General features: G+C 41.5%; 1 protein-coding gene across 1 annotated transcript in view; it reads left to right on the top strand.

Annotated features, from left to right (window-relative positions):
• The window catches only part of c12hxorf58 (chromosome 12 CXorf58 homolog), a 37,538-nt gene that overhangs the window by 3,500 nt on the left and 16,999 nt on the right, over positions 1-17,039 (top strand). The window contains exons 3-5 of the mRNA XM_060833268.1: positions 1,762-1,861; positions 16,330-16,424; positions 16,776-16,887. Of these exons, the coding sequence (XP_060689251.1) occupies positions 1,762-1,861; positions 16,330-16,424; positions 16,776-16,887 (307 nt within the window). The remainder of the gene's footprint in view (positions 1-1,761; positions 1,862-16,329; positions 16,425-16,775; positions 16,888-17,039) is intronic.

The raw sequence follows: 17,039 nt of genomic DNA, 5'->3' as shown, positions 1-17,039 counted from the left end.
AAAATAGATTATCTCACCAACGTATTGTTCTGCTAGTGAACTATCTCAAGCATAAGCTGTTCTTCCTCAGAAAGATGGGTGAATTGCAAAACAAATATTTTACATCAGTATTTACTGTGGAAAAGGACATGGAAGCTAGGGAACTTAACAGCATAAATAGTGATGTCCTGAAAAAAATTCATGTAACAGAAGAGGAGGTGCTGCAGGTCTTAATGTGCATAAAGACAGATAAATGCCCAAGACCTGATCAGGTGTTTCTCAGAACTTTGTACAAAGCTATAGAAGAGATTGCTGAGCCTCTTGCTGAGATACTTGTATCACCTACAGCTCCAGTTGAGGTGCCAGAAGACTGACTGGAAGTTGGCTAATGTGGTGCCATTATTTAAGAAAGGCTGTAAGGAAAAGTCAGGGAACGATAGACTGGTGAGCCTTATGTCTGTAGTAGATAAGTTGTTGGAGGGGAGTTATTGGACAGGGTTTATATGTATTTGTAAAGGCAAGGACTGATTAGGAATAGTCAATATGGTTTACACTTGGGAAATCATGTCTCACTAACTTGATTGAGTTTTCTGAAGAGGTGGCAAAGAAGATTGATGATGAAGGCAGAGAGGTAGACATCGTCTATATGGACTTCAGCAAAATGTTCAAGAATGTTCTGCAAGGTAGACTGGTTTGTAAGCTTAGATCACATGGGATCCAATGGGAGCTAGCCAACTTGATACTAAATTGGCCTGTAGGGAATCTAATCTAATCAGTATGCATACTGATCTGCAATTCCACTCCTATTGGAGTATGATGTTGAATGTTTAAACTGCAGGACAGTTAGGTTCATGGGTATGACTGATTCCTTCAGCCAGACAGCTTTATATATTTCCAGTCCACACTATAACGAGTAAATCAATATTTATGTTATTAACAGTGATCTATACAGCCTTAATAAACATAAGTATAATTAACTGACATCTCTATTTTCTCTACCATGTGTATGTTTTGCCATTTACATTTTTCTTTTCAGCTTGGCTCTTGCAATATGTTTTAAAGGTCGGAGCAAAAGAAACGATAATCCTGTGGCTGTACTTTTCAGACTAATGCAATAGAAAAGGAGATGACGTGATTACGGCAAGGACAAATTAATAATGAAATCTTGCCTGAATGAGTGCAGTTGCAACAACACACAAGAAACTCGATGTTAAAGCAAAGATTGATTGACATACTATCCACAACTTTAATTATTAATTTCCTCAAGCACTGGTACAGAGTCGAAGCAATGTGTGCCATCTACAGGACATGCTGCAGTGACTTGCTGAGATTCCTTTGACAATACCTTTTAATATGCAACCTCTACCATCTAAAACAAGGACAGCAGGCACATGATATACTACCACCTGCAATATCCCCCCTAGTCACACACCATCCTGATTTGGAACATTTTCACTGTTCCTTCTCTGCTAAAATGTTGGAACTCCTACTTGCCCACTCCCTGACCCAACGGTACTGCGGATGTATCACATGGACAATAGTAGTTCAAGGAGATTGATCACCACTGTCTTTCCATGGGGCAATTAGGGGTGGTCAGTACACACTGGCCTTCTGTGATATTAATATCCCATTCATTGAATAAAAGAAAACATTTTTAATTGTAGCAGATAGATTAAAACATTTCATTGTCTATGCTATGTAAATCTCTCAACCTGACGTTCATTTTGATACAACTAATAATGTCCAACATGTATCAGCTAATTTCTGCTCTGTCATTTTTAGAATTGATCAAAATTTTGCTGCTCGAATTATTCAAAGATCATGGTGTTCTTACAGAAATAAACAGCTATTTCGCCTCCTCAAGCACACAATCTGTGCAGCGGTAAGTATAAAATCGGAATCCATTGTACAGGCTGTTAATAACAGAGAAATGAGGAAGGTTTCTTTTTCTCTCTCTATCCATTGCTTTTATGTTTTGTTCACCAATAACTAATATTCACATGAGGAATTCTCCTGTGGTGGTAGCCTTTTATACCCACAGTAGGAGTACTGCATACAATTCTGGTCATCCTGCTAGAGGATGAATGTTTACTTAAGAGGGAAATCAAGAGGACAAAAATGGGACATGAGATAGCTTTGGCAAATAATGTCCAAAGGGATTTTAAGGACAAAAGGGTAACTAGGGAGAGAATAGGACCCCTCAAAGATCAGCAAGACAGCCTTTGTGTGGAATCGCAGGAAATGGAGGAGATACTAAACAAGTATCTTTCGTTAGTGTTCACTGTGGAGAAGGACGTGGAAAATACAGAATGTGGGTAAAAAGATGGTGACAGCTTGAAAAATGTCCATATTACAGAGGAGGTGGTGCTGGTTGTTTTGAAACCCTTAAATGTGGATAAATCCTCAGTGCCTGATCAGGTGTACTGTAGAATTCTGTGGGAATCTTGGGAAGTGATTGCTTAGCCCCTTGCTGAGATATTTGTATCATTGATGGCCACAGGTGAGGTGCTGGAAGACTGGAGGTGGTGCCACTATTTAAGAAAGGTGGTAAGGACAAGCCAGGGAACTATAGGTTGGTGAGCCTGACATCGGTGGTGGGCAAGTTTTTGGAGGGAATCCTGAGGGACAGGATTGACATGTATTTCGAGAGATTAGGGATAGTCAACATGGTTTTGTGCATGGGAAATCATGTCTCACTGACTGGATTGAGGTTTTTGAAGAGGAAGATTGATGAGGGCAGAGTGGTGGGCGTGATCTATGTGGACTTCAGTAAGACATTCGACAAGGTTCCTAATGATAGACTGGTTAGCAAGGTTAGATCACATGGAATACAGGGAGAACAAGTCATGTGGATACAGAACTGGCCAGAAGGTAGAAGACAGAGGATAGCAGTAGAGAGTTGTTTTTCAGACTGAGGCCTCTGACCAGTGGTGAGCCACAAGGATCGGTGCTGGGTCCACTGCTTTTCCTCATTTATGTAAATGATTTGGATGTTAAAATTAGGTGGTAATTTGGTGGTGTATGGACAGGAAAGAAAGTTACCTCAGCTTGCAGCAGGATTTTGATCAGATGGGTCAATGGGCCAAAGAGTGGCAGATGGAGTTTAATTCAGATAAATGTGAGGTGCTGCATTTTGGAAAGACAAATTAGGGCAGGACTTCTACACTTAATGGTAAGGTCCGAGGGAGTGTTGCTGAACAAAGAGACCTTGGAGTGCAGGTGCATGACTCCTTGAAAGTTGAGTCTCAGTTAGATAGGATAGTGAAGAAGGTATTTAGTATACTTTCCTTCATTGGTCAGAGTATTGAGTAAAGGAATTGGGAGGTCATGTTGCAGCTGTACGGGAGATTGGTTAGGCCACTTTTGGAATATTATGTGCAATTCCAGTCTCTCTCCTATAGGAATGATGTTGTGAAACTTGAAAGGGTTCAGAAAAGGTTTACAAGGATGTTGATTTGATAGGAGGGTTTCAGCTATGGGGAGAGGCTGAACAGGCTGGAGCTGTTTTCCCTGGAGCGTTGGAGGCTGAGGGGTGGCCTTATAGAGGTTTATAAAATCATGAGGGGCATGGTTAGGGTAAATAAAAAGGTTTTTTCCCTGGTTTGAGGGAGTCTATGTCTTTGAGGGCGTAGGTTTAGGATGAAAGGGGAAAGATTTAAAAGGGACCTAAGGGGCAACTTTTTCATGCAGAGGGTGGTTCCTATATGGAATGAGCTGCCAGAGGAAGTGATGGAGGCTGATACAATTACAACAATTAAAAGGCATCTGAATGGGTACATGAATAGGAAGGATTTAGAGGGATATGGGACAAGTGCTGGCAAATGGGACGATTAGATTAGGATATTTGTTCAGCATAGACGAGTTGGACCGAAGAGTCTGTTGCCCATGCTGTAAATCTGTATGACTCTATTAAACTGGAAAGGGTGCAAAAACGATTTGCAGGAATGCTACCAAGACTGGTGGGTTTGAGTTGTAAGGAAAGGCTGGATAGGCTGAGACTTTTTCTATGGAGCGTAGGAGACTATAAGTGTCCTTGTAAAGGTTTATAAGATTATGAGAGGCATGGATAAGGTGAATAGCCAAGGTCTTTTCCCCAGGGTGGGGGAGTTCGAAACTAGGTGGCATAGGTTTAAGGGGAGAGAATGGAACCAGTTACCAAAAGGAAGTGGTAGAGGCGAGTACAATTACAATAATCAAAAGGCATTTAAACAGGTAAATGGACAGGAACAGTTTAGAGGTTTATGGGCCAAATGAAAGCAATTGGGATTAGTTCAGTTTTGGAAACTTGGTTGACATGAACGGATTCGACCAAAGGCCTGTTTCTGTGCTATGTGATGCTATCTTGTGACACTTTTGGCTTGAGCCGTGATGATCACTTCTGTATTAAGCATCGCCTGCAGTGGCTCAGGCGTGGCATGCTGGTCTTTGCTGCATTTGCTACAGAAGGAGATATTAAGCTGAGAATATGCACAATTCATAGAGGAATTGCATGGGATGCAGTGGCATAGTGGCAATGTCACTGGACTAGAAATCCAGAACTCCATGCTAATGTTTTGGAGGGTAAAGGCAAAGAACTGCAGATGCTGGAAATCTCAAATAAAAACAGGAAGTGCTAGAGAAACACAGCAGGCCAGGCAGCATCTGTGGAGAGAGAAGCAGAGTTAATGTTTCAAGGCTAGTACCCTTTGATAGAACTGAAGACAGTGGGGAAGTTCATATGTAAGTAATAACAGTTTGGGAGGAAGGGAACAGAGTACGTGGAGACAATGTGCACAGAGAGAGAGAGAGAGAGAGAGAGAGAGACAGAAAATAGAGGCAAACAAACAAAGAGATTGCTGATGTTAAACCTAGAGAGAAATAATAGCTAAATGGGGTGCTAACAGAAGTGTAAATGTTTGAAAATGGATTGGATGTGCTGAGAGCAACCCATAAAGGATAGGACCTAGTGGTGTTTGGGAAAGGAACAAACAAGGGAGAAGATGTTCACGTTCTGAAATAGTTAAACTCAATGTTGAGGCCTGGAGACTGTAAGTTGCCTAAGTGTAAAATTAAGTGTTGTTCCTCCAGCCTGCACTGAGCCTTATTGGAATACAGTAGTAGGCCTGAGACAGAAATATTGGCATTTTTTAAAAGCTTAGGTGTTTAGCATAGTGGTCATCCAGTCTGTGGTTAATCTCCCCAGTAGAGGAATCTGCATTGTGAGCTGAGAATACAGTTGACTGGATTTAGTGAAGTGCAGGTAAAATCACTGTTTCATCTGAAAGGTGTGTCTGCTGCCTTGGATATTGAGGAGGGAGGAGATAAATGGGACATGGATTCAAGACCTACCATGGCAGTTGGCAAAATTTGAATTCTATAAAAATCTTGAATAAAAAGCTAGCCTATTGGCAGCCATCTCACCACTGTCTCATGCCCCCTCCCTCTCTCCAGGTAACTATTGGCCAGTTATCATATCAAAGATGGTAGAAGCTATTTTTAAAGGTGTTGTAGCAGGGCAGTCAGTAAAGCTCAAAGCAATCAGACAGGATCAGCATGGCTTTAGCAGGGGAAGTCATGTTTACCCAATTTTATGGAGTACTCGAGGAAGTCACACATGCTGTGATCATAGGGAAATTGGTGGATATATTCTACCGAGACTTCCAGAAGGAATTTGATATGGTGCCAAACCCAATGATATTGTGGAAAACACAAGCTCATGGTGTAGGGTTAACAAATTGGCACAGATAGAAGATTGTCTTGATAACAGGAAACAAAGTACGTGTAAATAAATAATTTTCTGATTGGTGAGATGTGGTGTGTAGCATGCCATTAGGATCAGTGCTGGAGCCTCAACTTTTTAGATTTTATAAATGACTTGGAAGAAGGGATTGGTTGTATGATTGCTCAGTTTGCTGATGATGTAAAGATGTTTCTGAAAGTAAATTGAAGATGACATAAGGAATGTCATGGTATCATTATTCAAGATGGGTGGTTGAGATAATCCAGGAAGTGATTGAGTCTAAAATCTGTGATGGGGAAACTGTTGAAAAAATTCTGAGGGACAGAATTAATCTCCATTTGGAAAGGTAAGGATTAATCAAGGATAGTTAGCATGGCTTTTTAAGGTGTGATCATGTCTAATAAATTTGAATTTTTCCAGGCGGTGCCTAGGTGTGTAGATGAGGGTAGTGTAGTTGACATAGTCTTCAATAAGGCTTTTGATAGGACTTGCATTGCAGACTGGTTAAGAAGCAAAGAACCTATTGGCAATTTGACAATCTAGATCTAAAATTGACTTAGTGGCAGAAATAAAAGGGTGATGGTCAAAAGATGTTTTTGTGCCTGGATGCCTATGTCCAGCGGCAAAGCACAGGGTCCTTTGCAGTTTGTCACATATGTTAATGGTCTAGCCATTAGTGTCAGAAGTATGATCATAGATGACATGAAAATTGGTGTCTACTAAATAATGAGAAGGAAAGCCTTAGACTACAGGATGATATAGACAAACTGGTCAGATGGCTCAACAGTGACAAAATAGAACTTAATCCTGAAAAATCTCTGCAAAGAGATGCATCAGAGGATCAGTACAGATTTGATTGGCTAAAAGGCCTCTATCTGCACTGTAGGATTCTATGATTCAATGATTCTATGAGATAGGAAAAACATACTGTTACAATAACCACAGGGGATTTCAATGTGTAGGTGGACTGGGGAAATCAAATTGGTAGTGGATCCCAAGAAAAGGAATTCATGAAATGTCTATGAGATGGCTTTTTGGAGTAGCTTGTGGTAGATCCCACCAGGGATCTGGATTTAGATGTGTATAATGAGGCAGACTTGATTAGGCATCTTAATGTAAAGGAACTCCGAAGGGGCAGTGACCACAATATGATAGAATTCACCCTGCAGTTTGAGAGGGAGTATCTTGAATCAGATGTAATGGTATTACAATTGAGTTAAGGTAACTACAGAGACATGAGAGAGGAGCTGGCCAGAGTTGACAGGAAGGGGAGCCTAGCAGGTAAGACAGTGGAGCAGCAACAGCAGGGGTTTTTGGGGTAATTTGGGAGGCCCAGCAGAAATTCATCCCAAGGAAGAAGAAACATACTAAGGTAAGGACAGAAGCAAACATGGCTGACAAGGGAAGTCGGGGGCAGCAGAAAAGCAAAAGAAAAAGTGGACAATGTGGTGGAGATTAGTGGGAAGCCAGTGAATTGGGAAGCCTTTAAAATCCAGCAGATTAAAAAGCAAAAAAAAGGGGAGATGATGACAAATGGGGATAAGCTATCGAGTAACTTAAAGAAGATTGCAAGAGTTGTTTAAATATATTAGATAGGGTGGATGGACATTGGACTAGTGGAAAATGAGGATGGAGAAATAGTAATTGGAACAATGAAATGGCAAAGAAACTGAAGAAGTCCTTTGCATCAGTTTTCACAATGGAAGACACCAGCTGCATACCAGAATGTCAAGAGAGTCAGGGGACAGAGGTGAGTGTAGTGGTCATCACTAAGGGTCAGGCGCTGGGGAAACTGAATGTTCTGTGTTATGGACACGATCAGACCCCCTCAAAATGTGTTAAGACGGTCGCCCAAATACTAACTTCTTCTAATTTTAAAGGTTATTGTGAAGTGTGTGTTCCAGATGTGATGCTCCTGGTTAAACTACTCAATGTTAAGCAAGACAATATTTATTTAAACATTATAGTTAAAATACAAACAAAAGAAAGAGGAATTTAGAATAACTAAACCACTGGAAAACTGAGCTGAAAAATAGATACAGTGCCTATTACTAATTAGCTGTTTCAATATAGTAATATCCCATTGTAAATATCCTTGGCGAAAAAGCAAATTCAGACACAGTTCTCCAATCCAGGTGGAAGCAACATCAAGAGATTTCAGAGAAAGTAGCAATTTGGAATCATTCACTGAAGCTTCCAACTCTTCTGAGACCCCAAACAGCCAAACCAAAGTTAGAAAGCCTTGTCTGTGAGGACTGGCCATTCCCATTCAAACTGCTTCCAATGTTCCATCCTGTTAAACAAAAAGGCCGCACACATTGTTTACTCTAGTGGTTCTGGCAGCCTTACAACCTCTCCTAAGAAAAAGACAAAATGTTTTCTTAAAGTGACAGCACTGTCACATCTGAAGCTGGAAAAATCACTCAGATCAAATGGACTACCCCCCAGAGTTCTGAAGGGGATAGCTGAGGAGATTGTAGAGGCATTGGTGGTGAATCTTTCAGGTATCACTGGAGTCAGAGAGGGTCGCAGGGAACTGGAAAATGGCTAATGTAATACCCCTGTTTAAGAAGGGAGGAAGGCAGAAGTTAGGAAGTTGACGAAGCTCGAGCTGAATCAGCATGGCTTCATCAAGGGACGCCATGCCTGATAATCTGCTAGAATTCTTTGAGGAGGTAACTAGCAAGTTCGACAAAGTACAGCCAGCGGGCGTGATCTGTTTAGATTCCAGAAGGCCTTTGATAAGGTGCTTCATAGGAAACTACGAATTAAGATAAGAGCACATGGTTTTACGGGCAAAGTACTGGCGTGGAATGTGGGTTGGCCGACTGACAGAAGGTAGAGAGTGGAGGTAAAGGAATCTTTTTCAGGATGGTAGCCGGTTACTAGTGGAGTTCTGCAGGGGTCCATGCTCACACTGCAATTTTCATATTATACATTAACAATCTGGACAAAGCAACTGAGGGCATTGTTGCTAAATTTGCAGATGACATAAAAATAAATGGATGCAAAGGCAATGTTGAGGAAGAGGGGAGGATGCAGAAGGGCTTGGACAGACTTGGAGAGTGGGTAAAGAAGTGGCAAACAAAAACCATGTGGGATTGTGTGAGGTTATGCATTTTGGTAGGAGGAATAGAGACATAGATTATTTTCTAAATAGGGAAAGGCTTTGGGAATCTGAAGCACAAAGTTACTTATGATACCTAGTTCAGAATTCTCTTAAGAAGGTAAATGCAATGTTAGCATTCATTTCAAAAGGACTAGAATATAAAAGCAAAAATGTACTGCTGAGGCTGCAAAAGGCTCTGGTTAGACTGCATTTGGAATATTGTGAGCTGTTTTGAGCCCCGTATCTAGGGAAGGGTGTGCTGGCATTGGAGAGGGTCCAGAGGAGGTTTACAATAATGTCAAGAATGATGGGCTTGTTGTATGAGGAGCAGTTGAGGATACTGGGTCTGTACTCAATGGAATTTAGAAGGATGAGAATGGATCAGATTGAAAATGACAGAATACTGAGAGACCTGGATAGAGTGAACATGGAGAAGATGTTTCCATGAGTAGGAGAGACTAGGACCTGAAGGCACAGCCCCAGAGTGAAAGGACAACACTTTGAAATTGAGGAGGAATTTCTTCAGCTGGATGGTGGTCATTGAGGGACTTTAGGATAGAGACAAATAGATTTACTTGATTAGAAAGGGGACCAAAGGTTACTGGGCAAGGCCCAAGAATGGGGTTGAGAACTATATTCGTCATGATCAAATAGCAGAACAGTCTTGACGGGCCTCATTCTGTTTCTAGATTTTACCGTCTTATGGATAGATATGTAAGGTAATTAAGAATGCTTGCCTTTCTTAGTCAAGGCTTTGAATACAAGAACAAGAAAGTTATGATGGAGCTGTATATAATGTTAGTTAGGCTGCAGCTGGAATATTGTGTGCGTTTCTGGTTGCCACACTGTCGGAAAGATGTGATTGCACTGAAGAGGGTGCAGAGGAGATTTACCAGATGTTTGTCTGGGTTCGAGCGATTCAGATATGAAGAGAATCCAGCTATGCTGAGATAGTTTTCCTTTGAGCTGAGAAGGCTGAGGGGAATCTAATGGTGGTGTACAACTTTCTGAGGAGCAGAGAGAGGTTAGATGGGAAGAAACTTCTCCCTGAGTAGAGGGGTCAATATTCAGGGGGCACCATTTAGATTAGATTCCCTACAGTATGGAAACAGGCCCTTCAGTCCAACAAGTCATCCCTACATTTATCCCTGTCTAATGCACCTAACACTATGGGCAATTTAGCTTGCCCAATTCACCTATCCTGCACATCTTTGGACTATGGGAGGAAACAGGAGCACCCAGAGGAAACCCACGCAGACACGGGAAGAATGTGCGAACTCCACACAGTCAGTCACCCGAGGCCGGAATCAAAGTGTTTTCCAATTATAGTCATGATCGATCTACCTCTAACTTTGAGATTCTGTCTCCTAGCCCTAGACTTCCCAACCAATCAGATTCCATCAAAATCTTGAAAGGTTTGGTCTCTCTTACACCTACTTTGTGTAGTGTCACTCTTACTTTGTGTAGTGTCTTCTTGCAAGTTTTGCATTTCCTAGATTTCCTATAGTGTGGAAACAGGCCCTTTAGCCCAACCAGTCCACACCGACCTTCTGAAGAGTAACCCACCCAGACCCATTTCCCTCTGACTAATATACCTAACACTATGGGCAATTTAGCATGGCCAATTCACCTGACCTGCACATCTTTGGATTGTGGGAGGAAACTGGAGCACCTGGAGGAAACCCACGTAGACACGGGGAGAACGTGCAAACTCCACACAGTCAGTCACCCGAGGCCAGAATCGAACCTGGGTCTCTGGTACTGCGAGGCAGCAGTGCTAACCACTGAGCCACCCTCTAAAAGGAAAAGACATTACTGAACCAGACTGTAAAACAATCTGATCATAATGGTCACCATTTCTAAGACTTATAAATCCTGAATTTTTTTCATTAGTTTAGATTTCATTGGCTTTTGTGGTAGAATGTGAACAAATAGTATTAGCCCAGGCCCTAACCTGACATTTCAGTTAAAATGTGCTTTTAAATATAAAACATAGTCATATTCCAAATGCAATTGTTCTTTATTTTGAAAGATTTACCCCAAATTTAAATTGATATATTTAGTCAGTATGTACTGGCAATTTACTATGCATAATAGTATAGTTCACTCAACACTATTGGTAAGTGAAATATTTTACAAATTGTAAGAAGCAGGACACTTAGAAAAAGAAACATTTTTTAAAAAATCGTGAGAGTGTGTAAAGACATCTGGGTCTCCTAGTGCATGAGTTGCAAAATATTAGCATGCAAGTACAGCGGGTAGCTGTAGGGAAGCTCATAGCATGTTATAATTATTGCAAAAGAAATTAAATATACAAGTTATGCCTCATTTATATAACACAGTGGTGAGACCACATCTGGAATACTATGCACAGTATTGGTTTCTGTTTAAGGAAAGATGTAGATTTGTTGTAGACAGTTCAGGAAGGTTTACCGGGTTAATATCTGGAATTGAAGCTTGTCTTGTAAGCGAGGGTTGTATCCAGTGGTCTTTAGAAGAATAAGAGGGCAACTTGATTGAAACATTTATGGTCCTTAAGAGTTTTGCCAGGGGTGATATGGAAAGAATGTTTCCTCTTAAGGGACAATTTAGAACTAGGGGTCACTTCAAAAAAATCAGGAATTGCTCATCGGAAACCAATGATGGGTAAAATTTGTCGTCTCACAGAGGATCATGGGTCTTTGGAACTGTCTTGCTTAATAGGTGGTAAAAGCAGACTTCTCTAATGTTTTTAAGAACTAGTAGATTCTTAACAAGCAAGGGCATGAAAGGTTCTCAGCAATAGTTCTGGAATAATCAAATCAGAACGGTAGAGCAGGCTCGATGGGTTCATTGGAATGCTGCTGCTTCATATTTGAACATTTATATCCATCAGGTGAATGTGGCTAAGCCGAGTCATTGCAATGTCATTGATTGTATGTTGATTTAATCAGCATGCACCAGAATCTCTGAGTTGATGATCTTGTGCTGCCAAGAATTCCTGAGGATAGGGATGAGTCAGCGAAGGTGGAAACTGTTCATTCTGTACTCTTACCTGGGTATATGTTCTCCCGGTCTTACTATTATGGAGGAGTGTGTTGAGGCCTCCAGCTTGGTAGACTAGCAGTATTTTTTATTCAGTGTGGGCATAATTGATACTACTTTTGTGCCATGCACTGACTTCAGCGTCAAGTGACAGACTGCTGTTGATTGTGAAATGTAGATACATGAAGCTATCACCAACCTACAGCATAACCTTGTTACGGCTGATCAATTGAGGTATGGCAGCATACTGGACCTCGATAGAACATAGAATGTTACAGTATAGGACAGGCCCTTCGACCCTTCATGCTGTGCCAGCCTTTTATCCTGCTCTCAGATCAGACTAAGCTACATGCCCTTCATTGTACTATTTTCCATGTGCCTATTCAAGAGTTCGCTTAAATGTCCCTAAAGTATCTGACGCTACTACCTCTACTGGCAGTGCAGTCCAAGCACCCACCACTCTCTCAGTGTAAAGATCCTATGTCTGACATCACCCATAAACCTTCCTCCAATCACCTTAAAATTATGCCCTCTCATGATAGTTATTTCTGTCATGGGAAGATGTCTCTGACCATCCACTCTATCTATCCACTCTATCTATCAACACCTTGTATACCTCTATCAAGTCACCTCTCAACCTTCTTCACTCCAATGAGAAAAGCCCTAGCTCCCTCAAGCTTTCTTCATAAGACCTGCCCTCCAGTCCAGACAGCGTCCTGGTAAATCTCCTCTGCATCCTCTCTAAAGGTTCCACATTTTCCTGTATTGAGGCGACCAGAACTGAACACAATATTCCAAGTGTGGTCTAACCAGGACTCTATACAGCTGCCGCATAACCTCGTGACTCTTAAATTCAATCCCCCAGTAATGAAAGCCAACACACCATATGCTTTCTTAACAACCCTATCAACATCGGTGGCAACTTTGAGGGACCTATGATCTCTCTGTTCCTCCACTCTGACAAGAATCCTGCCTTTAACCCTGTATTCTGCATTCCAAAGTGAATCACTTCACACTTTTCCAGGTTGAACTACATCTGCCACTTATCAGCCCAATTCTGCATCCTATCAATGTCCTGTTGCAACCTACAACAGCTTTCCACACTATCCACAACCCCACCAACCTTTGTGGCATTGGCAAACTTACTAACAGACCCTTCCACTTCCTCATCCAAGTCATTTATAAAAATCACAAAGCGCAGAGGTCCTAGAACCAATCCTTGCTGAATACCACAGGTCACTGAGCTCCAGGCTGAATACTTTCCATCTATCACCACCCTCAGTCTTCTATCGGCCAGCCAATTCGATATCCAGACAGCCAGATTTCCCTGCATCCCATGCCTCCTTAATTTCTGAATGAGCCTACCATGGGGAACCTTATCAAATGCCTTGCTAACATCCATGTACACCACATCCACTGCTCTACCTTCATCAATGTGTTTTGTCACATCCTCACAGAATTCAATAAGGTTTGTGAGGCATGACTTGCCCCTCACAAAACCATGCTGACTATTTCTAACCCAACTATGGTTTTCCAAGTGATCATAAATTCTGTCTCTCAGAATCCTCTCCAATGCTTTGCCCACCACAGATGTAATTCCCAGGATTATCCCTATTCCCTTTCTTGAACAAAGAAATAACATTTGCCACCCTCTAATCGTTTGACACTACTCCAGTGGACAGTGAGGATGCAAAGATCTGGATCGGCAAAGGTGCAGCAATCTCTTCCCTCACTTCCTGTAGTAACCTTGGATATATCCCGTTGGGCCCAGGGGTTTATCTATCCTAATGTTTTTCAAACTCTTCAGCACATCCTCCTTCCTAATATCAACCTGTTCTACAATATCAGTGTGTTTCTCACTGTCCTTGGAAACATCAAGGTCCCTTTCAGTAGTGAATACTGAAGAAAAGTATTGGTTAAGGACATCCTCTACTTCCTCTGATTCCAGGGTCAAATTACCTCCACTAACCCTGATCAGCCCTACCCTCATTCTGGCAATCCTCCTGTTCCTCACATAAGAATAGCATGCCTTAGGGTTCTCCTTAATCCAACCTGCTAAAGTTTTTTTTGCCCCCTGCTAACTCTCCTAAGTCCATTCTTCAGTTCCTTCCTGGTTACCTTTTAACCCTCAAGAACCCTATCTAATCTTTGCCTCCTCAAAATTAAGTAAGCTTCTTTCTTCCTCTTGACTAGATGTTCCACATCCCTTGTCACCCAAGGTTCTTTCAACCTACCATCCCTTCCCTGCCTCAGTGGGACAAACCTGTCCAGCATGATCAGCAAATGCTTCCTAAACAACCTCCACATTTCTGTCATGCATTTCCCTGAGAACATCTGTTCCCAATTTAAATGCCCCAGTTCCTGCCTAATAGCAGTGTAATTACCCCTCCCTCAATTTAATTCTTTCCCAAAACGTCTGCTTCTATCCCTCTCCACGATATAGTAATGGTCAGAGAGTTGTGATCACTATCACTGAAATGCTCTTTCACCAAGACTTCTGACCCCTGGCCTGGTTTGTGCCAAGTACCAAATCCAATGTGGCCTCCTCTCCAGTCAGTCTATCTACATATTGCATCAGGAACCCTTTCTAGTACACCTGACAAAAACTGCTCCATTCAAACTATTTGAACTAAAGAGGTTCCAATCGATATTAGGGAAGTTAAAGTCACCTATAACAACAATACTGTTGCACCTTTCCAGAACCTGCCTCTGAATCTGCTCCTCTGTGTCTCTATTGCTATTGGGGGGCCTATAGAAAACTCCCAATAAAGTGCTTGCTCCTTTCCTGTTTCTGACTTCCACCCATACTGACTCTATAGATAAGACCTCCTCAATGACCTCCCTTTCCTTTACTGTGATACTATCCCTGATTAGCAATGCCACTCCCCCACCTCTTTTACCTCCCCCCATTCCTTTTGAAACATCTAAACCCTGAAACATCCAATAGCCATTCCTGCCCCTGTGATATCTTCATAATGGTGACATAATCATAGTTCCAAGTATTGATCCGTGCTCTGAGTTCACCCCCTTTATTGCTGATACTACTTGTATTAAAATAGACATACTTCACCCCGTCACACTGACTACACCCTTGCCCTATCAAGTGCCTGTCCCTCATCACAGACTCTCTGCATGCTGTAAGGTTTTGATGCAGCCTCGTCATAGCCAGTCCTGTCCAACATACTGTCATGGAAAGAGGAGATCACATAAAGCAACTTTAACAGGCAGCCATTTTTCAGCAAGAACTAACATAAACACTTCTGCTCACGTGGTGAATGCCTTGACAACGTCAATGACAGCCTCCTACAATATTCTCATCATTTCTCTTCCATCTGCCAAACTGAGAAGATCATAATAATTAAAAAAAACAAAGAACTGCAGATGTTGGAGATCTGAAACAAAAACAGAAACCCAATGGGTCTGGCAGCATCTATAAGAAGATAGCAGAGTTAATGTTTTAAGTCCAGTGACTCTTCCACACGAACTGAAAAGGTCATGTCACCGGTACATCTTTCAGTTGTGAAATCATTTTTGGATTCACTGTAGATGTGTCCAGAATCTGCAGCATGTGAAGGGTGACATGAGCAAATATTTTTCTCATGATACTCAATAGGGAGAATTCTCAGCAGTTGGTATGTTTGTTATCATCGTTATGGTTCCTGTACAGGGTTACAGTCTTTGCATCACGCATGCAAAGGCACATTGGCCCTCACTCCAGCAGAGACAGAGGAGCTTGTATTGATTTTGCAGGAATGCTGTTTCTCAGGGTGAGAGGTCAGGCAGTATAGTGATTTCATGACTGCTTTGAAACAAACCTTTTAGCTCCACAATTGTTCTTGAATTTAAATTTCATTGTCTGCCATGATGGGATTGTTAATGTTCTGCTGTATCCCCAGAACATTACTCAGGGGTTTGGTTTGCTAGTCTAATAACTTGGCCATGACACTACCTCCTCCCAAAGTTTATTTGAAATTCAGCCAATCTTTTATAAATGAAACCTTCATTAAAATTCAATAATTCCTTTCTTCTATATTACATTACTTAAGTAAATACAGAGATTATTTCTCGCCTTAAAAGATACTCAGAAAATTGTTGTGCTTCAGTTTGTGTTAATTTTCCCCAAAGGCACAGTGGTTAGCACTGCTGCCTCACAGTGCCTGAGACCCGGGTTCAGTTGCCGACTCAGGCGACTGACTGTGTGGAGTTTGCACGTTCTCCCCGTGTCTGCGTGGGTTTCCTCCGGGTGCACCGGTTTCCTCCCACAGTCCAAAGATGTGCGGGTCAGGTGAATTGGCCATGCTAAATTACCCATAATGTTAGGTAAGGGGTATATGTAGGGGTATGGGTGGGTTGCGCTTCGGCAGGTCGGTGTGGACTTGTTGGGCCAAAGGGCCTGTTTCCACACTGTAAGTAATCTAATCTAATCTAATGTGCAGTTTATTGTGCAAATGTACTTTGTGAGAATCTGTGAATTTACCTTTACTGCCTCCTACGATAGGAACACTGCCTGACAACTAACATTCTAAGAAAACTTCAGCTCTCCGATGCTGAGCTCCTGAAGGATACCAGCTTGTCATATAAGATCAGATTCAGGTAATTCCTGAGGGACACTCTCTAACAAAATGACATTGACACAGAATGAAACATATTTAAGAAATGCATAGTTATGTACAAAACAGAGCTATGTTTGATCAGTTATGTGAAGTTCACATAATAACCATCTACCAGTAGAACAATTTTTTTTAAATTAGCAGAACTTCAAGACAGGTTTCACAGTTTCTGTATAAAATGGTTAGCTCAATTTGAATTTGTACTGTCAGCATAATCAACTATTGTACAGTGGACCAGGAATACAGCATTCATTTACTTTATACAATGAAATAGCACAGTTAGCTGAAAAAGCTGACACCATTTACAGAAAACAATCATGTTATTTCCTCTCAGGTTTGCCGGAGAAGAATTTCCACCTATCCTTGTGTTTAAGATTTTTCAACACGTTGGGAATTGTAAAAATCACTATATAAGTGGGAAAAGAATAATCAGACCTGCGACTGAGGTAACTCAATTTTTAAAAAAATTTCCTTCACATATGCTCCACTCTGGGTATTAATCCACTTGTTGGAGTGAACATATTAATTCATATGCACTCCCTTCATTCTCCAATACTGTGTGGGAGTCTTGACAATGAGTAATAGGCCTTTAACTCTG

This window comes from Hemiscyllium ocellatum, chromosome 12 (genome assembly GCF_020745735.1).
Source record: "Hemiscyllium ocellatum isolate sHemOce1 chromosome 12, sHemOce1.pat.X.cur, whole genome shotgun sequence".
NCBI classification, from domain to species: Eukaryota; Metazoa; Chordata; class Chondrichthyes; order Orectolobiformes; family Hemiscylliidae; genus Hemiscyllium; species Hemiscyllium ocellatum.
The sequence above is the reverse complement of the archived record's forward strand: the minus strand, read 5'-3'. Positions and strand labels throughout refer to the sequence as shown.